Source organism: Pseudopodoces humilis, chromosome 13, assembly GCF_049639895.1.
Source record: "Pseudopodoces humilis isolate 2021_Gansu_Grassland_sample_001 chromosome 13, ASM4963989v1, whole genome shotgun sequence".
NCBI lineage: Eukaryota > Metazoa > Chordata > Aves > Passeriformes > Paridae > Pseudopodoces > Pseudopodoces humilis.
In genome coordinates this window covers 14377465-14400200 of record NC_142212.1, presented here as the reverse complement: position 1 = coordinate 14400200, position 22736 = coordinate 14377465, and the positions used below count along the sequence as shown (strand labels likewise).

Genomic DNA, 22736 nt, shown 5'->3' with positions numbered 1-22736 from the left:
TCACTATAAGGGGAGGAAAAAACTGATTATACTAAACCTAATTTAGCTTGGAATAAAACAGACCATTAACATGCTGTTCATTTATAAGTTACCTGGCAGCACTTGGCCCCACAGCGGGTGTGCAGGCATGTGCTGTGCACATGTGTGTGCAGCACCCGCCATGCCAGCCAGCCCACACTGCATGGCAGTTTCTCAGGGATTGAGGGCAGCAAGGGCTTTGGCCAGGAGCAGCAGCTTTAACAAGTGTGCAGATGTTATAATTGAAACCTCGGGAGCTTTGCTCATAGCTCTGACTGAGAGCACTGTGCAGACGTTGCTCCCTGAGGTTTGGCTGGAGGGAGACAGACTGTCTGCGTCAGTTCCTTCACTGAACCCAAGGGGGGCCTGGTGAAGCAACCCAGGAAATAAGGCTGTGTGCGAGGCAAGGGTGTGTGCTTGACCCCTGGGGCCAGCTCTTTCCATTCTCTTTGGAGAAGAGGCCCTAGAAGCCAAAATAAATTTAGGATGGGACCACAGTAGCAGCAAGGGACAGGGGTGTCATCTGCTCTGTTACATACTTAACCAAGGCAGCACAAATTCCTCATTATGGTTTAGTTGGAGACTTTTTTTATTATTTTTTTTTTAATAAGCAGTATATTACTTTTACTTCAAGGACTTTATGGAGAACTTCTTGCATTCCTTTGCTTTATGATCGGAAATATCCCCATTTAATACAAAATAGCTTGAGGCATGGTTCTACAGCCTTTCCTAACACTGAGTAACTCCCAAGGAAAGGCCTGGAATTAGAATTGGGAAGAGTTAAAAATGGGATTTACTTCATGCATCAGAGAAGCCCTGAAAAGTTTTCAAGAGCATGTCACTCATAGGGTATCATAGAGTTGTAAGATAGTTTTGGTTGTAAGGGACCCTGAAGGTCATCTCATTCCAGCTGTCCACCATCGGCAGGGACACTTTCCACTAGACCAGACTGCTCCAAAGCCCATCCAGCCTGACCTTTGATGCAGGTGTTAAGTGCAATGTTAGATGACCCTCACACTGTGCATCTTCTCCCTCAAGGTATTGACCAGGGCCAGATGACGTACGATGGCCAGCACTGGCACGCCACCGAGACCTGCTTCTGCTGCGCCCAGTGCAAGAAGTCGCTGTTGGGACGGCCCTTCCTGCCCAAGCAGGGGCAGATCTTCTGCTCCAGGGCCTGCAGCATTGGTGATGACCCCAATGGCTCCGACTCCTCCGACTCGGCTTTCCAGAGCGCGCGAGCCAAGGAATCCCGCCGCAGCGCCAAGATCGGCAAGAACAAGGGGAAGGGCGAGGAGGGGGCGCGCAGCCCCTGCAACCAGCTGCAGGTCACCTCCAACCGCCTCTCCACTGACGTGGACCCGCTGTCCCTGCAGATGGATCTGCTGAGCCTGGCCAGCCAGACACCGAGCCTCAACAGGGACCACTTGTGGAGGAGCCGGGATGAGCTCTATCACTATGGGGGCAAAATGGAGCAAAGCCAGTCTCAAACCCCCTTGCAGCTTCTCAGCCAGTGCAACATAAGAACCTCCTATAACCCCACCCAGGTCCCGAGCTCGCAGTCGGATTTATGGGCAAAACATTTTAGCAACCCAAAGAGGAGCTCCTCACTGGCCATGAAGAGCCACGGTGGCAGCTTCATCCAGGACTGCAGAGAGGACTACTACTCAGGGAGGCTCCGCTCACAGGAGAGCTACAGTGACATGTCCAACCAGAGCTTCCCAGAGACCAGAGGAAGTGTCAAAGTCCCCAAGTATGAAGAGGAAGAGGAGGGTGGGATGCCAACGTCACAATGCCGCACCCGTCACCCCATCAATGCCCTCAAGTTCTCTGAGGACCTGACGCCCACTGAGCAGACTCCACGGGGCTCCATGGAATCCCTGGCACTCTCCAATGCTACAGGTATGTCACCCCTGCTTCTGCCACCCTGAGACCACCCCGGCACACCCTCCATGTGGTTCAGTCCCTTGTGTTCCCATGTCTTCCCAGTATGAGGGTGACCAACAGCTTGGGGACCACTGCTCAGTGACACAGACTTGTCTGCCTGGTCCCAACAAGCCTGACAGTTCCTCTCCATTTGCTTGCTTGTTTACCAAATGCAGAGCTTTATAGATAGCTGGCCTTTCTGTGCAGCTCAAAACAAATGTTTTCAAGCTACTTTATTCTCCCTTTTGTGAAGAGAGGGTGAAATCCAAGGCTGACTGCTAACGCAGAGGCAGATTCCAGGCTTCAGCACTTGAAGGACTGCTGTCAGCTGTCCTTGCAGGCTAAGAATATTTTTGAATGCTTTGAAATAGGCTCAGTTAATCCCTTTTGAATGTTATGCAGTCCTCAAGCACGTAACTAGTTAAAAGAAATTCCTCCCCCTGTATACACAGCTCTTTAATTCCTCTTCCCCAAGCCCTTGGTAGAAACTGCAGGGAAAAGCAAGGCAAGATGCTTGTCCCATCAGGCTGAGCTCGTTTCCCATGAGCACATCTCAGGGTCATATTTCTCAGTCCTCTCACCCCAAACATGTTTGGGTTTCACTCGTGGCTGCAGGGATGGGTGTGTGTGTGCACGGATGTGTCTGTGTGCAGCTCTGGTCTGCAGCTGGTGCTGGGCAGGCTCTGTCCTTCCTGCAGCCTGCTCTGCTTCGCTCACCCACCACAGCTCCCACATCCCTCAGTGTACAACTACTCAGAAAAGAGAATACTGAGCCTGGTTTGCTTACCAGAGAAACTGCCTTGCTTTTTCTTTGCTCCCCTGGCTTTTCTCTGTTCCAGCCAGTCATTGCTTGGATTTGGGCAGGCCCTGCGTCTGAATCCCTGCAAAATGGAGCCCTTCTGCCTTGTTGCTGGCAGGGAGTGGCCTGTGGGTGATTGTGCCTGGTCCTGAGGATCCCCCACAGGATGCTGGCAATGGGTGGTGAAGATTGCCAAGCCCATAGAGAGCTGAGGCCCCCTGAATCCCAGTTCTGGGCTCTGCCCTGCCTGGATGGACAGGTTTGCTCGCTACGCCCGTGCCTCCTCATCTGCGCCCGGGGTTTGGTGTGTTTGTTTAGGGAAGCTGCCAGCCCCATGCCAAGATGTGAAATGATCTCTGTTTCAGCCAGGATCTCCCTATCCAGCATGTGGAAAAACGGGGGAGAGGAGAAGTAATGAGCTGGGAAGAGTTTTGCTTAAACAATCTCAGATATACACAGAAGAAAAATAGATGTGAAATGGTGAGGGAATTGGGAATTACTCTCCAAAACAGGGTTTCTCTAAGCAAAGCTCCACATTTCCAAAGCCTCTTATGTTCCTGAAAACTTGTGTTGTGTAAACCCCACCAGTACAAAGAGTCTTGAGCAACACCAAGCTTGGATGAGCAATCCCTGAGCAGTGGAGAGGTTGTTGCATTCTTTGGAACTGAAGTGTAACATATTATTGGGGATATAGGTCAAGACACAGAAAATATGGCAAGGCCTTCAAATCAAAATTAAAATCATTCTGCCTTTCATTTTAGAAACTTCTTTTTAAAATGCTGGGAGGGAGACCTCCCAAAGGCATCTGTCCACCATACAGAGCCAGAGTCTGAGTTTCCTCAGGGGCAGTGACTGACTTATTGGCTCTGACTGGCTCGCTGCTTTCCTGCTTTTTGGAGCAGATGCTCAGCGTGATGGGGCTTGCAGTGAGTGTTCATCGTTCCTCTGTGGAGTGAGGTGATAATATTTTTATTAATGCGTAAGGTTCTAATAATTTTCCTTGCTGTGGGAGCTGGCTCAGCTGAGCTGGGGGCACTGCAGCAGCAACAGGCAGCTCCCCCAGGGCCATGTCTGCAATTATGGAGGACACAATTATCATCCCATTTAATTGGCAGTGTTTTGAGGACAGGGAGATTTGTTGACCTGGATGAAGTCTGTGAGAGAGCAGGTTTTTGGGCAGGTGATGTCAGGGCACAGCACCCTGCTGCCTGGCTTTTCCCATCCCTGCCCTCCCTGCTGTGGCTGATGAAGCTCCCCACAGAGCTCCCCCCAACCACAGCCCAGGGGTCTGGCTCACCCCATGTCCTCCACCCTGCATCCTCCAGTTCTGCTTTGCCAGAAGCTCCCAGGCATCCACATACAAAGTCCCTTTGAGCTACCAATGCTGCACAGTTGCTCCACCTTATAAAGTGAAATAATTAACACTGCAGCCATCTAAGGTTTTATGGCATCACTGAAAACAGTCTGTTTTTTATAGGGAGCTGAAGGGCAAACAGTCCCTGACCTGGAGAGCACATGTTAAAAGCTGGTACCTCCCTGGCTGCAGATTTTTCTGTGATGTTTCTATTACGACTTAACTGCTAATTAGCCAGAGACAGTCAGTAATGCAGATAACTCAGGGCTGTGCAGCAGTAATCCCTGTCCTTTGGCCGGAAGGCTGCCTGCTGTGAGCAGATGTTGTTCCTTGTAATATTTCGGGGTCAGCAATTGTGTGGGTCAAGATCTATGTGACCCCAATCTCCTGCAAGACCCCAGGTTTCTACCTTACCAAAAGGCTGTATTTAATTGCTTTAAAGCCAATTCCTCATGGGTTAGTAAAGAGGTGAGGCACCATGTTAATCCTGGGCACGTGTCCTTGCAGTGCTGGGTTGTGCTCTGCTGTCACCATGGGCAGTAGTGCATCAGCAGACATGTGAGTGGCAGAGGTGGCTGTGACCCTGCCTGTGCTCTGTGTTGGGGTTTGAATTAGGTGGGAGTGTCTCTGCTGTCCTCTGGTTTGTGCTTGTGTAATTGCCACAAATGCTGATGTGATTTAAGCACATCCAGTGGCAAAGGGCAGTGTCTCCTGCTGGTGGAGGGCATATCTCCTTCCCTTGCATGTTTCTATTTGAAAATCCCCATTCTGCCATCAGCTGAAGGCTCAACAGACTCCAGTCTGCTACGGCTTCTTAGAGACTGTATCCTCCTGTACTACATGGCCATTAGATGGAGAAGCAAAAAGGAAACAGTATTTCTCAGCCTGTTTTCTAAGAGAGAGCTCGTATTTGCTGATTTTCTTTTATATTATCTTTTATATTGTGCTTCCTTTCTCTGCTTTTGGGGGTTTTGGATTGTTGGTTTTTTTTTAAATGGCAGCAACAAGAACAAAAAACTGGATCCTGTGGCAGTGTTTGCCTTGTAGCTCCCTGCATTAAGCAGTTGAGATGATGCTAAGACAGAATTTGTCCAGGAAGGTTTGCTCATGATGAGAAACCTGATCCTACCAGAGGTTAATCACTTCCCAAAAGATACTTGGCCCATGAGCCCTGCTCCCTGTGTTTGTGTTTCCCTCTAGAAAGGTTTTGCAGTCGCTGCATGTGTCTGGCAGTGGAATTAGAAATCAAGAGCTGATCTCTGCTGATTCCAAGCAGTTATTTCCACAAAACTACAGCTGCTCAAGTAGCCCACTTAAGAAAGTACCTGCAGGCTAAATGTTGTTCTCTGTGAAGAGTCCCTTTGTGTGCTGCTTGCAGAGAGCAGGAGCCTTTTGGAGGTAGAAGTCACGTTCAATGGTGACACTGCTGTCTGCAAAAGGAGAAACAGATTTTAAGGATTCCTTGAGAAAATTAGTTTGGGTGAGGGGAACATCTGTCATAGGCATAAATCCTGTTTAAAAATATGTTAAACTGGTGCTGTTACAGGGTGGAATGTGATTTCACTTGTATGGCACACACCGCTCCTGTCATCTGTATTGTGTGGTGCCCAAAGGCCCCAAATTTTTCCAGAACTAGACAACAACTGTGGTATAACCAGAAAGCAGAGAAAACAGGGCTGATCCCTGCATGTCTGAGCTGCAGAGTGACCTGACAGCATCATCTGTCTCCAGTCCCTTTTCTTCCTCTGCCTGTGGAGGAGCTAAAAGCTGCAGGGCAGGTGAGGGTAAAGAACAAGCCCTGACTAAGGGCCAGGATTGTATTTTCTGGAGGAACATTAATTAACCCAGCTTCTCCTGCACTGGGGGCTTGGGAGCAGCTCCTGAATGCCCTCAGGGATGGCAGTGAGGGGTCTGGATGCTGGTCTCCCTTCCTATGTGCTCCTCCCTCCCTTAGGCTGGAGAGGGTGGCTGCCCCAAGTGCTCCAGCTGAATTATGCATTTCAGAAAGTGACACATTGGCTGTTCTTGAGTTTTTCTATGAAAAAGGAAGCTCACAGCTCTCCACCATGTTCTTATCACTGTCTTTCTCCCAGGCACAGCCAGCACTAAACGGCTTCCAAATTGGAAGATGAGATCCCTGGGGGGGAATTCTTGCAGTTTTGAGGCACAGGTATAGCATTTCCTAATCCAAGGCAGATAATTTCAAAACTGATGTGAAGATAAAGGTTTTCCACCCCAAAGGCCCAAAGCCAAACCACTGTAAAACTGTCAGGAACATTTCTTCTTCCCCTCACTTGCCTTTTGCCACTCAGCAGCGGGAGGTTTGGTGTGCCTGCTGCAGGGACCAACCTCTTGCATGTCTTCACCCCTTCAGTGTCACACAAGGACAGTGCAGAGCAGGTGGGGTCATGCAAACAGAGGGAAAACCGAGATGGACTTCTGGAAGACGTTATTGGGGGAAGCATCATCCCCAACATGGCTTATTTGCCATCAGCTGGGGAGGATGCAGGAGATGGGAGTGCTGATAAAGAAGCTGTAGGGGGGCTTCTAGGTTAAAATCCAACTTGTTTCCAAGCAGCACCCACATAGGGACTTCTTCCACCAAGCTGGAAAGGACTGATTGGGTGGGAAATACCCAGTGGCATCCATGGGTCACACATGGGGACACACCATGGGAGGCTGGTGGGACTGTGACCCACTTGGTGGGGGCTCTGCCTTCTCCCAGATTGTTTATTTTCCATGATTTCCAGTTACATACAGGTTCTGCTTTATTTCTGAATGCCCCGAGGTTGCTCAGAAGTGAGACGGGGCTGAGCTATAAACAAAACTCTGTGCAGGCTGTTTCTTCTTAAATTTCTTTTTAGTTCTACAACCTGACCTTGAAATAAACCCTGTTTGATGGGTGGTGAGGATGCCTGATGCTGTGTGAGATAGAGGGCTCTGGCACAGGGGGCTGGACGCAAGAGATGCTGTGCTGTACCTTCCTGTGCATCTATAGCTGCATTTAAACACTGGCTGTCGGAGCTGGGTGCTGGGTTTTGCTGCTGGCAGGCACCTCTGTGGGGCTCTGTGGTGAGAGCTGTGATGCACAGTTGTGTGTGTCTGCTGTGATAAATGTTAAGGCAAGAAGCAAGCCTCAGTACAGCCCTATTTGTTCGCAATATCCTGTGCCAGGATATTTTGCATTCCCTGGCTGGAGCTCTCCTGCAGTGGGATGCTGGCTCACCCTGTGTTAGCATAGCTTCACGGGGAGTTTGATTTAACGGGGGCTGGTTTCCCCTCTTTGGGGGGCTCCATTCCCAGCCTCACACCCAGCCCACGTGCTCTCTGTGGCCTCTCTGCTGTCATTTGCTGAGTGCTTTAATAATTCATAATGCAACTTGCAGCCCCTGTTTAGCAAAGCACACAGTGGGATTGAAGCACCTCTGAGTGCTTTGTTGTGGCAAGGCTGTAGAGGTGATGCTCACCAGGGGTATCTTAGTGCTGTCGCTTTGCTTATTCAGGTGTTATTTCCCTTGGCAGTGTTCATGGGATAAACATGGCTCTCAGGAGGGGTGGGGATGGACTTCATAGGGGATGGTGCAGGGTGTTCTTAGCGAACCTGCATGTTAACCAGAAACCTGCTTGGTTTTCATGGCGCTGCAGCTAGCTCCAGTTCTATATCGAGCACCCGCAGCCAGGCTGCAGCTTTCCCTTGTGCTCATTGGAAAAGCACGTGTTTCCATGGCTTCGGGGTGAAATACTGAGCCTGGCAGCCCCATGCAGTGGAGAACAGCAGCAGAAAAACCTGCTATGTCTGCGTGTGCTGTGGTGCTGGCACCAGCCTGGCTCCGGGACGGCTGCTGGCCAAAGCACCGTGCTGCAGGCAGCAGTGACAGCTCTTCCAGTGCATGAACCTCTGGGGCAGCCAACAGTGGGTGTGCTCAGTGTCTCAGAACGTCATGCAGAAGTAGATTTTGGAGGGGTCAGCATATTATAGCTGGGTTTGCACTCTTGGAATGGTCTTGGTGATGTGGTAACCACCATCCCACGCCACAGGTCAGAGCAGGACTCCTGCTCCCTTGGATGGCCTTGGGAAACAGATTCTCACATTTCTTCATTAGGAGAAAGTCAGGGCTTCATGGTGGGGTCTCACCTCGTGTGCTCTTCCAGACTGCAGCTCTCTTGGGTTATTAGCTGTGTTCCCAGATGAAACACTTCATTAAGAAGGAGCTGCTTGTATGAACAGCTGTACATAAATACTGGTAACTGAAGAAGACGGGGCCTCATGGATGGGTGTAGCTCTGGAATGGTAAATGACCTCGGGAGACAAGGATTGGTGCCACCTTCACCCCTTCCAGGGCAGCATGGGAGCAGGAATCTGGAGACACCCTGTATGTGCCTGGGCACCCACTGCCTTTGGGTGCCACAGAAACATTCCAGTGCCAGAGCCTGCCCAGTCACCTTCTGCTGTGATTACACAGAAAGAGTTTTCTTCAATCTGAAACTTTCGTTGCAGGACTCAGCAGACCTGCAGAATAATGAGTTCCCTTCTCTTTGCAAGCATTTTTTTCTGCCTTTGAAGGTTGTTACTATATCCCCTTCAGCCTTCTCTCCTCTAGACTAAACAAGCTCTGCTCTTTCAAACTTTATTCCCAGGTTATGTTTTCTAGATGAAATATTTTTAGACAAATGGTTATTGCTGTCCCCTGATCTCACTATGGTCAGACTGGAGCACTTCTGGCTTGTTCCCACTATCCTGAGGTCTTGTGGCTCCACAGAGAGCCATAGAGAGGGACATTCCGAGAGCTTAGACAGACTAATCTGGGCCTAGACCTGCTCATGATGCCTTGGCATAAATGTAAAATTCAGCCTGGAGACACCTTTGTGTTTGATTGTAGATTGCATCCTCAGCCTGGAACCTACTGTGGGCACTGTAAGAGCCACGCAGAGCTCTCAGTGCCTCCAGCTGGAAAAGCACAGCTTTGCTCCTGAATGAGTAAATCCTGAGTGAATAAATCCTTTGCTGTCACCATGAGCAGATAAAATAAAGTTTCCCTCTCCCAGCCATGTGCCTTGCTGGGTCACTTCCAAGTGTGGCTCCCAAAAGAAAGGCTTGTGCGTGTGCAGCCTGCCCAGTCTACCTGGGAAGACTCAGTTTGCTCTCACCATGGAGCCTTTTCCACTCTGTCATGTGGAAAGGTGAAGCCATGGAGGTTGGACTGGCTTTGTATCAGAGCCTCCCGAGCAAGGGCCCCATCACACCTCAAGTTCTGTGTGCTGGCAGCGGTGATGGACATGTTCAGTGCTGGATTCCTCTTATAATCAGCATTTTCCCAGCAAATCAAGATCTCAGAATGTTTGTGCTTAATTATAATCAAGCTGTTTGAATGGAGATTCTGCCCTTCAGCCAGAAACATCCCTATGACTGATTAAACCTTGCACTTTGAGCATGAGCCATTCACACGGTCACAGGACCCTTGTCTGAGCTCACTGCCCTGTGCTGCCTTATAAAGGGAGGAGACTAAAGCACTCATGGTTGTCTGCTGGAGGTGTGTGAGGGGCTGGAAACCCCTGTCCTACATAAACTAAACCAGTGAAGCTCTGGCTCTGCCCTTCCTGAGCTGGAGCACCTCACTTACCACAGCTTGCTTTACTGTACACAAAAAGAAACAGGTTTCCCTCCTGGTTGTCCTGCTTGATCTTGGTCACATCATTCCTGCCTGTGATGTGAAGAATGCAGATACGTCTTGTTTAATTTAAAAATAGTGTTTCACTCTTGCCATGTCTCCAGAGCCTGTGCCCACATGCTCGTTTTATTCTTGCTGGATGCAGGATCACAGGAGGGAGATGGCTGTGAGGGGCAGCTGAGGGTACCATCTGATATGGCTGGTGCTGGGAGCAAAGCACCAGCTCATGCCACACCCCTGTGAGTGAGGCAAGGTCAGCCTCTTTTTAATGCTGCTTCCAAAATCAATGTGTGGATGCCACAGAAGCATCCTGTGGTGTTGGAGCTGTATTTCTGCACAGCACTGCTGTTGTTTGTTCATATTGCAGAGCTGCACCGGCTCCCTTAATGAAGTGCTGCATAAATGTCACCGAGGGCTCATTTTCCTTGGTGTCAGCTATTGTCTGACAGATGTGATTAAGGCCACATTGGACTGTCAACAGCCATGATTCTCATTGTGATCAGCTCTGCCAGCGCTCCCGCTGTTGCTCTGGCTTTTCAGGAAGTCTTTGAGCATGTTACTAAGTTGCTTTTCCCTCCCCAGGGGCTGCTGGGCTCCTCTGCGGTGGCACAGGAGGGACATGGGGAGCAGTGCCTGATGGGGCAGATGCCTTCACTGGGTTCACAGGCAGAATATCACAGCTCCAGCAAGGAGGAGAAATGTGATGGGAGTGTGGAGTATGGGTGGACAGATCTTCAAAGGGGACAGGAAGCCCATCCACGGCTTTTTCCAAAGGGCGGTGGGCAGGGTTGGGCTTGCTCACTCAAAGTCAGTGTGACTGAGGGAGGAAAAAAAGAAAGCATGAAGCTGACTTGAAAAGTGTGTCCTTTTCAAAAAATGCATGTGTTTTCCTTCTTTTTAACCCAGCCTCTCCCTCTTCCTGAGACATTCAGGGATCACCTTCACTTTACCTTCCTCAGTAATCATAAACTCCAAAAACAACCCCATTAACAGTGGAAAAGCAAAAAAGCTGGGACTCTTGGGTAAAACCAAGCCATGTGAGGCCCAGTAGTGGCTAAAGCTCTCCCTGATGCTCTCTCTGAGAGCAGGGTATGGAAAACTTTGCCCAGCTTTGCAGGATCTCTTGATCTTTTCAAGGCTGAGCCCAAGGAAACCCTGAAGCAGGTCATGAATGGGGTTAGTGACAACAACCCTTGTTCTTGCTCAGGTTTAGCAGCAGCAGCTAATGCCAAAGGGCCGAGCTCTTGATGAAATGCAAGCAGCTTTTGTTAAGGGAAAAAGGGCTTTATTCTTGAATTGTGGGCTGGGTTGTTATTTTTTATAATTAATTTACAAAGTCATAAATTGTTATGATTGCATAAAGGCTGTGTGTCTTGTTGGAAATTCTGCTGACATTGCACAGTTCTCTGCGTTGGGTCTGCACCGGGATGTTGTCAGAGAGGGATGGGGGAGAAGGGTGCCAAAGCAAACATTCTGCATTTGATTTGGGGTGGAATGGATTCCTTTGAAATAACTTGCGAAACATCTTATCCTGAGCTTGCAATGCAGCCACTGACTGCTGCCAGTTGTCAAGCCAACGGGGAGATAGTCAGAAAACAGTTAGGGAACACCCATAAAACAAACCAAGGACTAGAGCACTGTGGGGTGCATTTGGTTTCTTGTTGACAGGCAGGTGCTGAGCAGACACCCCACCGTCTTCCCTGCTGCCAGGTGAAGGTTTCCTGGACTGAAGAAAAGCGCCTTGCAGGAGCTCAGGGCTCATTGGCACCTTGGAGAGGTCTAATGGGTCACCTTCCCAAGTAGGGCAGCTCATCAAGGTGGAGCTCATGTTTCTGGCTCCTTCTCCCTGGATATCTGCGGGGATAGTCTGATCCTCCCACTGTCCTGCTGCTCCCAGGGAGCTCCAGCAGATGCTCTGGTACTCAGGCTTTTCCTTCTTTCCTGGGAAACCCAACTCTAACTTTGGTCTCTCCACGGGTGTCATTCAGGGGATCTGTGAGGTGCAGCATAGGGACAACCCTGAATTAAATCAGTGGTCCCGTTTTCATCTGCCACTGACGTTGTATAGTCTTCCAAAATGTGTTGTCATTGCAGAAGGTGTGAGTGCTGGATCATGGCACCCTAGTTAGCTCGGCGTGCAGGAGGCCTCAGGTTACCTCTGATGCATGATTTCTCCCTGGCATCGTTGGTTATTCCTATCAAGTTGCAGACAGTGTAGACATATGGGAAAGGAAGTCGTGAAAAGCAGCTTGGAGTCCAACTCAAAACACCTTAAATTGGTGTGATTTCCCCAAAGGAGGACCTGCCTGCTCTTTAAAAAAAGTTGAAACTCCTCCTGTTAAAAAGGGCTCTTCAGGACAGGACTGATACCACCGAGCTCCTTTTTAAAGCAAAAGTCTCGGGCCAAAACCAGCCTCCATCCCATATCTCCACTGACAGAAAATTCTCTTTCTTCTATTTTTTTTTCCCTTTGCCCTTTTCCTGCAAAGGCCTCTCAGCAGACGGTGGAGCCAAGCGCCAGGAGCACCTCTCCAGATTCTCTATGCCTGACCTGAGCAAAGACTCGGGCATGAATGTCTCAGAGAAGATGAGCAACATGGGCACCCTGAACTCCTCCATGCAGTTCCGCAGCGCCGAGTCGGTGCGCAGCCTGCTGTCGGTGCAGCAGTACCAGGACATGGAGCCCACCCTGCACGACCTCGCCAGCCCCCTCGGCTACCAAGAGCGGCCGTCGCACGGGCGGATGCACCAGAGCTTCGACTACGGCAGCGGGGTGCCCGGGGGCAAGCTGGGGGCGCAGGAGATCCCGAGGCACGCGCCCATGAGCGAGCGCACGCGGCGGAGAACCGTGCTGCGGGATGACGAGCGGCACTACCGCCCGCACCGGCCCCGGCGCTCCCGGCGCTCCCGCTCGGACAACGCCCTGCACCTGGCCAGCGAGCAGTGCTACCGCCTGAAGGAGAGACCCTCGCTCCGAGCCAGGGACGACTACGACCCCTTCGTGCACCAGAGGAGCTGCAGGGAGACGATGGAGCAGGGTCCCTACAGGGATGTCTACGGCCACTGTCCCCGGACGGTGTCGGATCTTGCCTTGCAGAACCACTTGGGCGAGAGATGGGGGCCCTACTTTGCCGAGTACGACTGGTGCTCCACCTGCTCCTCCTCTTCGGAGTCCGACAATGAGGGCTATTTCCTCGGGGAGCCGATTCCGCAGCCTGCCCGCCTCCGGTACGTGACCAGCGAGGAGCTGCTGCACAAGTACGGCTCGTACAGCATGCCCAAGTCTTCCACGGTGGGGGCCAGGGGACAGTTGCACAGCCGGAAAAGACAGAAGAGCAAGAACTGTATCATATCCTAATGGCATCCTTGCCAGGCACCTTGGGAGAATGTAAATTAACTCACGATCTTGCACTGTTTTAGATCATGTAAGTGCTTTTATTGTAACAAAAAAAAAAAGGCCCGAAGAGTAGGGATTTGTAAGAAGGTTGTAGACCGGCTTCTATAAATAGTCATAATCCTGGGCACAGTGAATATATTTTGCACATCTTACTTTGGAGATAAAAATTTTGAGAGTTCACTTTAGTCTGTAATATTTACCCAGTAGTTTCTCTTCCTTCTCCCAAATACTGCCACCCCCTTGAGCTCTGTTTGTCCGTACGTTTTGGTTGCCACTGTTGACTCTCAGCATCAGTTTGCTGGTAGCTTTTGCTTTCCACCACATTTTTGTTTTCCATTAGCCATGTTGGTAGGTGATTTGTCTCTTGGACAGTGTGGGAGCCTAAGTTATTTCCATGATTGTTGTAAATGCGATGTAAATGAGAGTTTGGAGAAAATATTTTTGTATTTTGTAATATCAGAGGAATTTCTATATCTTAGGAGTCACTGGGAAAATGCATGCACATTCAGATTTGTTTTCAGTCACAGCTAACCAAACAGTACTTTGGACCTCCCTTTCCATTTCATCATCAAACTCCTTAAGTTTTATCAGTGACAGTCTGAGTTTTCATTGGTTCTGAAGGGTTTTTTTTGTTTTAACCCTTTTTTTCTGTTCATTTGTTTTGATCCTGATCAATAAACAGAATGTTTTTTGATCCATTAAATCTTGACAAGCCTCAGTGGCATGTTTAAGCCTGTGATTTGCAGGTACACTCCATCAGTCAGATACAGTAACCCCTGACAGCTGCAAAAGGGACCTTTTTTTTTAATTATTATTAAATAGGAAAGACCAGAACTACCAAATGTCTGCAACATTGTAAATTACCAAAGCTGGAGAAGGAATTTCACACCTCTGTAGAGAACGCTGAAGTTACTAAACATTGAACTATTATTTGGAGTAAATAAAGTGTAAATGGTGCAATTGTGTGATGTCAGCATGACGTTGTTTTGAATATAGACTTGTCTTATGGTGCTCTAGTCTCCTGGGTTATGTTAACTGCTGTTCATTACCAAGTGGAAGTCTCAGTATTGCCTCCTGCCTAAGACATATGAGAACACCTGCAAACTGCTCCCCATGGGCCCCTCCTGCCTGGCAAGATGCCCTCACCCCTCTGGGGCTGTTTGTGGCCAGGGCTTGTCCCCCGGGGGGCTCAGCCCCAGGGCCAGGACAGCCCCTCGCCGTGGCAGAGGACCCCTACATAGGGCTCAGCTGTGTTGTATTCTGGTGGATGTGAGTTTGTTCTCTGTGTGCTTTAATCCATTGGGGTTCTGCCATCCCAGCGTGTCCCAGCTGCAAGCCAAGGCCAGGTTGTCCCAGTGCTTCCCAGAAAGGAGCAAGTTTGGGCACCCAAAGCACCTGTGGGGGTTAAGATAAGGCTGGGCTTTGAGCCTCAGGAGGGCTGAGAGCTTAAGCAGGTGCATTGCCCTCGCCCCATGTGCTGCTGGCACCTCAGGGTGTCCCTGCACCTTGAGGCCAGCCCCTCTCTGCACCCTGGGAATGTGGATCCTGCTGCAGGGATGGCACTGGCAGCCCTGGGCACACACAGGGACACCCCCATGCCTACTCAAAGCAGCAGATGCAGAAAAATCTGGAAGATGGATGTCTCCATACCACAGACTATTGCTAGGAATTTTTTTGTTGTTTGTAAAGGACAATGTGATAATTATTATTCCTTTAAAAAGAAAAAAAAATAAATGATACTTAAATATATTTAAAAAAATGTTTTTCCAGTTGGAATAAATGGAAATATTCATCCAAAGGGAAGAGTCTTGTGTATGTTTTTTGCTCTTTAGGAGTGTTAGTTAATCACGAGTAGAAAACTTGATTTTTGCTGAGCTGGTCTTGCAATAAAAGCAAAGGAAAAGCTCAGCTCCATCGTTGACATGGCTTTGGTGGGCAGGGAAAGCTGGTGGAGGAGCATCTCCTGCACACCACACACCTTCCCCAGGGTTGGTGACCTGGCGTGGTAACATCTGGACCCATGATTTGTTGTTAAAAAAGCCCCATCATAGATTTATTAAGGTTGGGAAAAAACTCTAAAATCACTGAGCAAGAACAAGCCAACACCACCATGTTCACTACTAAAGGATATTCCCAAGAGCCTTATACACACAGCTATTGAACATTTCCAGGTTGCCTTGAAATCTTCACCTGGTAAAAGCCAGCACAGCTCAGCTGCAATCCCTGCTGGGTGTCTGGCATACTGGGGGAGACTATCAACCTGAAATATATAAATAACAGCCTTTTCTTAGAACTTCACAGATTTTTCCATGTTTTCCAAAACAAACCTGCTAAGCTGGATAGGAGTATTGCTTACAGCGACGAATATGACACTGTAACTGCAGGTTATTGTATAATTGGAATTTAATATATGCAGTTTAATTCACTGTCAGTGATTAAAAGCACAACAAATGTCTGTCAGCTCCAGTACAGCTGAGCTGCTCTTGTGCAGCAGGAGCTTGGATTGATCAGCAAATGGTAAAAAACTAATCCCTAGCCTTTCCCCTTTCCCTGCTTGCTGCCTCTCCCCAGGGGTAACAGAACAAGTTCAGAGACTCCTTGCAGCAGAATTGCAGCACTCTGCACATGCAATTTTTCTATTAAAATCCCAGGCACTGTTCCTTTGTTCACACAATGGTTCTGCTGCTGGAAGCAACTCTTCAAAATTTGGTTCTCACTGCAGAGCATGTCTGCATCCCTGCAATGCACCCCAGTTTTAATGCAGCACTGGAATTGGAACAGATGGGCAACAAACAGAGGAGAAAAGAGTCTCTCGGGTGATGCTCCCCTCTGATGGACCCTTCACCAGCACCACAGAAAGGTGTCAGATCACATTTTCTAGGAAAGTCAGAGTTGGTACAAATTTCAGCAATAAATGCAAATGCAGTTTCCAAACCCTTTTGATTTTTTATATGGGCTCCAAAAGTCCAATACACTCTGAGGCACATGATTGAAAAAGAAAAAAGAAGTTATTTTTTTTTTCTACTTAGCCCAGTTGGAGTATGATTAACCATTTCTGACAAACCCACTGAGCTTGAGGGATGTAGCTAGAAGTCTGTAAAATCTTGCTCCATTGCCATCTGGCCCTGCTGATTCCCCTCTCTGTGCCTGCTGCACGCGGGAGCAGGGCACACAGGCTGACGTTTGCTTTTGCGTCTCCACAACTGAGTGAAGGTGACACCACCTAAAGCTCGGGGTGAGTGTCAATGGCTCCCAGATTCCCTGGGGTCACCTGTAGTTTCCCTGGTTTGGCCAAGCAGGAAGGTTTTTGCTGGGCTCCTCCAGACAGCTGTGCTGCCACAGCCAGCCTGGCACACTGTCACTGTTGCTTACCAAAATAATTAAATCTGATCAGGTCTGTTGCTACCACAATTTTCTTCTGTAAAATACATCTTTTTTTTTACCCCTTTTTTTCTCCAAAAAGTCCTTGGCAAAACCCACCCAGTGTTACCATGGGATGGGCTGGTGTTAAGCTCCATTGCAAAGCCAAGGTTCGCATCACACACTTGGCCATGACTCGTGTGGGTGGGAGCACAGCATCCTTCACATCCATGTTCCCCAGCAGATGTGGGGGACTCCCTGAGGTTCCTGAAACACCCCAGCATGACAACATGTTACCCCAAAAGCCACTAGAGCTGTGCAGGGAAGCTTCCAGCACACTAAGGCTTGTTTTTCAGGAAGTCAAAAGCCACACAGCCTTGAACCTGGCAGATACACCATAATGAGGTGAGCAAAGCCTCTGCAGAAAGATCAGGAGAGTAAAGTTAGAAATATTCAGCAGCACCTTGTCTGGAAATTATCATCCACAGATAATCCCTCATTTGCTAAAGGCCCATGTGGCTCTGGCATAGCCCAAAGCACTCAGTGGCTTTGAAAACCTAGTTAATTAAGGGAGGGACAGCATCACTGAGTGGGGGGTTAATAAACTACATCAGTTTAACAAAGACTGAGTGCTCCTGAGAAACAGGCACACATTTACCTTCACAATTTAATACCCTAAAAATCCATGCCTATGCAGTATGGGGCTGGAAGCACCCACCTGGCGCTGCTGCTGTGCTCCCTCCTCTCAGCTAGTCTGGGCTCCTCGACTTTGAACTGCCCTGTTACCTGACAAACTTTGCTCTTTCAGACTTAAAAAAGCTCCAAATCTCTTGCATTTATATACAACTATGCTATTCTTGAAATCTAGGCTGTCCTCATTCTCCTGAAGATTATTTGCCACCTATTAGATGACTGTCCTCCATGTCCAGAAAAAGCTCATTAGCTAAGAGCAGTTCCAGAGGATTATCCTTTTTTTTTTTTTTTTTTTTTCATGCAATACACTTTCAACCTAGATCCTTAAAACTATTTAGGAATTCAGATCTGGTTTGAGTACAAAGGGGAGGGGAGGGGAGGGGAGGGGAGGGGAGGGGAGGGGAGGGGAGGGAAGGGAAGGGAAGGGAAGGGAAGGGAAGGGAAGGGAAGGGAAGGGAAGGGAAGGGAAGGGAAGGGAAGGGAAGGGAAGGGAAGGGAAGGGAAGGGAAGGGAAGGGAAGGGAAGGGAAGGGAAGGGAAGGGAAGGGAAGGGAAGGGAAGGGAAGGGAAGGGAATACACTATTATAGTAATTTTTAATGCCAAGAATGCTTCTCTGAATCTCTGAGGGGGGAAAAATTTAAAAGTTAAAATTATTGGATTTTGCTGTCTCTGCCTGTCAACAATGGACTCCAGTGTTGTGCTATGTGTTCCCACAGCGTTAAAGCATCAGCTTCATCTGTGGCCAGGCTTCATCCTCAGCTGGGAGGAGCAGAGGAAGCCAGGTCACAGGCTTTAACCACCTATGGCACATTGGTCCTTAGGTCAGTGATCAAAGGCAGCTGCAGCTTTCTGCTTCTTCAATTCTTATTAAGCACTCAGCAAATTACCAGTTTCCCTGTTCTAGGCAAACCCAGTCAGTTGCTAAAGCATTCTCAGGAGAGTTTTCCCCTTGTAAAAGCAAATATTTATATCTGCTGTGCTCTTAGAGGCTCTGGATATGATCAACTCTTAAGGCAAGATTTAGCTGAAAGAGATGATTTATTAAAATGGATAAACAAAGCCCTGTGAAGCAAGTTAATTCAGTCTAAATAAAGCATTAAACTCTGAAGAGCACACATCAGATCACAGTATATATCTATATGGATATGTATGTATATATATCCCATGTAATTCCTGCAGTCAAAAGTGCAGCCCTCTGGACTGGGATCCCATATCAACACCCAGGAGAAAGCCAGCCCTGAGCCAGGCTGGCTGTGCATTAGACCATGAATATATCAGCACATGCCCTGCTCTTTAACAAAGCCAGTCAGGCAATCCACTCCCACCCCAAACACAGGGATCCCTTCAGCTGCGTATGCTCCATGCCTCAGTTTCCCCATCTCCAAACCTCCATCACAATGGTGCTTTTAACAACAAGGAACTTAAAAATCTGGGGTGAAGGAGGCTGGCAAAAGAGTTCTGATTTAAACCAGTGGCTCAGTGTTTGAGCCAGTTTTGTTGGCCCTGTATGCCAGCAATTTCTATCAGAGTTGTTTCCTCTGTTAGATGCTTGCTGCCATAAAGCTTTAGCTCCATACAACTTGGGTTTTTTTATTATTTTCTGTAAGTTGGGCCATAATTGTCAATTATTGGCTCATGAGAATGCTTTCATGGCTGATGCTGGAGCAGACTCAAGCAGATTTTATTTTGGTACTTGGATTAATTAGCTTTATTAGAAGAGGGAGGCAGGGCCGGGATTCATTCTTGCTGCTCATCACATATTCATTATTTACATTTTTCAGTATCCGAAGCAGCTCAGCACAGAAAACAAGTAAATGAAGACTGAAACATACACAAAACATCTGGAGCTGCTGCAATTCCATAATTATCACTCCTCTTTCACAATGCACAGAGTGCCTGTTGCAAAGGCCATTCATACATTGACCCAATGGAGGTTTTTCCTGTCAGATTCTTCCAATGAGCTCCCCCATCCTCCTGCCCCATCTGCCTGGCTTAGGTCTGACCTTGACTCCCCACCAAAAGCCAAAACAGCAGAATTGCTCCTTGCTGGGAGCAGCAGCCTCTGGAGCTCCTGGCCCAGGACAGTAAACACAGCTGGGCACATTAGGGCTGCTGAATAATTTATGTGATGACTCTTCAAAATAGTAAATCCTGCTCCCTCAACCCACTCCATCCTTTATCATGTGCCTGCTGAGCAGTTTGTGAATATTTAAGAAGCTTTACTAAATTCATAGACTCTTGTAGTAAACAGTTCTAAAATGTTGAGTGAAGCACTTGCATCTCACACTGCTGCTCACTGTTCATGTGGCCACAGGGAAGGAAAGGGGAGCCAGGGAGAGTCACTGCAAAATCCTCGTGCCTGAGCTGAAAATTTTCAGGATTTTGCTCCAACAGATGCAATGCTGCCATGTGTCCCCCTCTGCAGCTCTACACTCCTCTGCTCACCCACCACAGGGGAGTTAAATTAAAACTTCATCCTTGGGTAACACATGGGTGAAATGGCAATTCTTTTATATGGCAGGAAGGCCAGGCCTTGGCATAGCAGTGTTTGAGTGTGGGGAACCTCAATGAGACCTTCCAAAAGTGCTGGCATGGCCCCAACCTGCAGTGGAGATGGCTCAGCTGGCAGTACTGCTGGGGTCTGCCAGCCTGAAGGGAAAGGAAAAAAGGGAAAGGGAAAAGGGAAAGGGAAAATGGAAAAGGGAAAGGGAAAAGGGAAAAGGGAAAAGACAAATAAAGGGAAATGCAAAAGGAAAAAAGGAAAAATAAATGGAAAAGGGAAAAGCAGAAAGGCAAAGAAGAAGAACTGAAAGGGGAAGGGGAGAAGCTTTCTCCTTGCTGGGCACACAGCAAGGCAGTGGGCAGCTCCCTGGGCAGGAACACTAGAGCAGCCTCCTCTCCCAACACTTCTAGCAGTTCATTTTGGAATTCCCAGTGCTGGGAATAAATGTGCCTGGCTTCACCACCTGGCCCAGTTGTGACAATAGAGGGTTTTACTCAGAGGAAGCAAATCCTTGCATATTTATAAACATAATTGTTTACAGCAAAAGATACCAAGAGGAGAAGTCGATTTGGGATGCAGAGAGAACTGGAGCAAACAAGCCTGGCTCCCCACTGGGCTTCACTGCAGCCCCAGAGATCCCTGCCTTTAATGCTCTTGGATTGTTAACAGCTGGGAGAGGGTGGGGAGAGCCTGTCTAGGGGGAAAAAGGCAAAAATCTCCCAGTTTCACTTTCATAATTTGGAGTTTCAAACCAATGTTTATGACAATGTCATTATTGCTGAGCATCCACTGGGCTCAGGGAATAAAATTCCTTTTATTCATCTCCAATGTCAGGATTTGCAAGTGCAAGAGATTTTCAAGAGCTTGTCTCAGTCCCTGTTTGTATGCAAATCATATTGTAACACTTCTTAGACTAAAAGACCTGATTTTTGTTATCATCAGTCAAAGCATCTGTCAGCCTTGTCAGAAATGAAAGACTTTGATTCTTTCAGGTCAAAACAACCCAAAATTATTGTTAGAATATAGAGATGGTTTTAAGACATGAAAATTACAATGAAAATTGCTCAAACCTCATTTTTATTTTCAATGAAATTTAAATTTTGCTTTTATTTCCACATGTAATGCAATTTTTTTCCACAGGTGACAGTTTTAAAATCAGAGCTCAATGCAATATTTCCAATCTTCATAATCAGGCAGGGAGCATTAGATTCAATTCAGGAAGCATTCAATTCAATTACATGTACGGGAAAAAACTGGGATCAGGAATGAAACAAGCTAAAGAATGGGAAAAAATAATAGAAAATTGAGTTAGAAGCTTGTGCCAAGGCTTGAAGGCAGCAAGTGAGGCTCTGAGATCAAACACTTCCAGAGATGCTGTAAGCACCAAGTGCTTGGGAATAGGGTCGTTTCCAGAAGGTAAATCCTCTGTCCAGAGAGGGAAAAGTGCCATTGTCCCTGCACATGTGGACCCCAGAAGTCTGAGGTTTTGTTCATTATAAAAACAAAAAAGGGCTGGTGCCTACAGGAGCACTTTCCCCTTGGTGTGACCTGGGCCTCTCTTTTGGTAAGACAATCAGAGCATCCTCCATGTGACATGGGGTGGCTGGAAATGGAAAACAAGTGACAGTCTTTCTAAGAGCAGGATTTCTGCTTTCTCATGAAAATGATTTTTAACAACTTGCTAGATGGAGAGCTCACAGAGAGTTCCTCTGGGTCTCTGTGAGGGGCTGTCACTGCTCTCAGCAGAGAAGGTTCCATCTCCCAATAAATTCCCACTCACCCACTCACTTGTCACTGAGGAAGTTGCTAAAGCCTGAAAGACTTTAGTGCAGCCACCAACAAAAAACACACCTGCAGCTCCACACCTGAGGACTGGGAGGACTGGGATGTGCTGGTACAGCTTTGGATCTCCTCCAGCACAACCAGCAGGTTCCCTGCCTGTTGGCATCAAAGTGAATTTCAAATCCCCAGGTTTGCTGGGAACAAAGAAACTGGTTTGAGGGCCTGTCCTGGGGCCAGTGTTTCTCCAAGCAAGTGGGAGGAGGCTGCCCAAGGTCCTGTCCTGTGGACTGGAACAGCAGTGTGAGCACCCCAGTGTGGCCCTGGCTTGTTCCCATCTGGATTCTCTCCCCACAGAACCAGCAACAAGCTCTGCTGCAGAAACAGGGAACCTCCTGGGTACCCTGAGCTGCTGCTTTGGGCAGCTTTAGGATCTGGGAAGAGCTCTGGGAGGAGCTCTGGAGGAGCCACATCAGGTACAGCAAGTTTCTCCCTCCTGGTGCCTGCAGCTTTACACCTTCAACTGACCACTGCTCACTGTGACCACCAGAGCCTCTGCCCAGCACTGAGCTTCCACCTGCAGCACAGAAAACAGATGGATTTTCATTTACAGAGGCACAAGGCTCTCTCTCTTTCCTGCACATGCACACAGACATCACAGCCTGCACCATTTATATGAGGAACTGTGAAGAAATAACATGTTATAATAACAGCATGGATATATCCCTCAAGCTCTGAATGATAAGACAGTAATCATTTCACCAATGTGAAGAAAGATTTCCCAGTACTCCTTCCTAAAGATAAGCACGTTCTGGGACCAGTGTGATACCCTCTCCCCACCAGCATGCATGGTTTTCCAGAGAAGTGATGTTCCCAAAAGCCACTACATTAACCTCTAGGCACAAGAGCCAGCTCCAAATCAGCTCCAGATGTGCTTCCATCTAACAGCCCTGATAAACACCTTGCCTGTATTTTCATACTGCATTATTTATTCATAGCACCTTGGGAAATGAGGAGCCTCAGGAGCAGTGGGAGGATACTACATGCCAAAAGGTAATATTTCCCTCTCACTGATGCGTTACCATCACTTTCCCAGCACAGGACTGTGCAAATGGATTGCTCACCAGCATCTTCCCAGGCCTCTGCCCTCCTGCAGAGCACATGCTTCTTGTTCTTCTCACATCACAACACAAGGCAGGGTGGGCAGTTTCTCAACTCAGCCTTAACCAGATTGCTAA

At 48.2% G+C, this 22736-nt stretch overlaps 1 protein-coding gene across 4 annotated transcripts in view; it reads left to right on the top strand.

The window, feature by feature from the left end:
- The window catches only part of PRICKLE2 (prickle planar cell polarity protein 2), a 103038-nt gene extending 88193 nt beyond the window's left edge, over positions 1-14845 (top strand). For all 4 annotated transcript variants that reach the window (XM_088061926.1, XM_088061927.1, XM_088061929.1 and 1 more), the window contains 2 exons: positions 1057-1920; positions 12256-14845. In XM_088061926.1, coding sequence (XP_087918052.1) covers positions 1057-1920; positions 12256-13124 — 1733 coding nt within the window. In that variant the 3' untranslated portion in view covers positions 13125-14845. The remainder of the gene's footprint in view (positions 1-1056; positions 1921-12255) is intronic.
- Positions 14846-22736: the final 7891 nt, after the last annotated feature.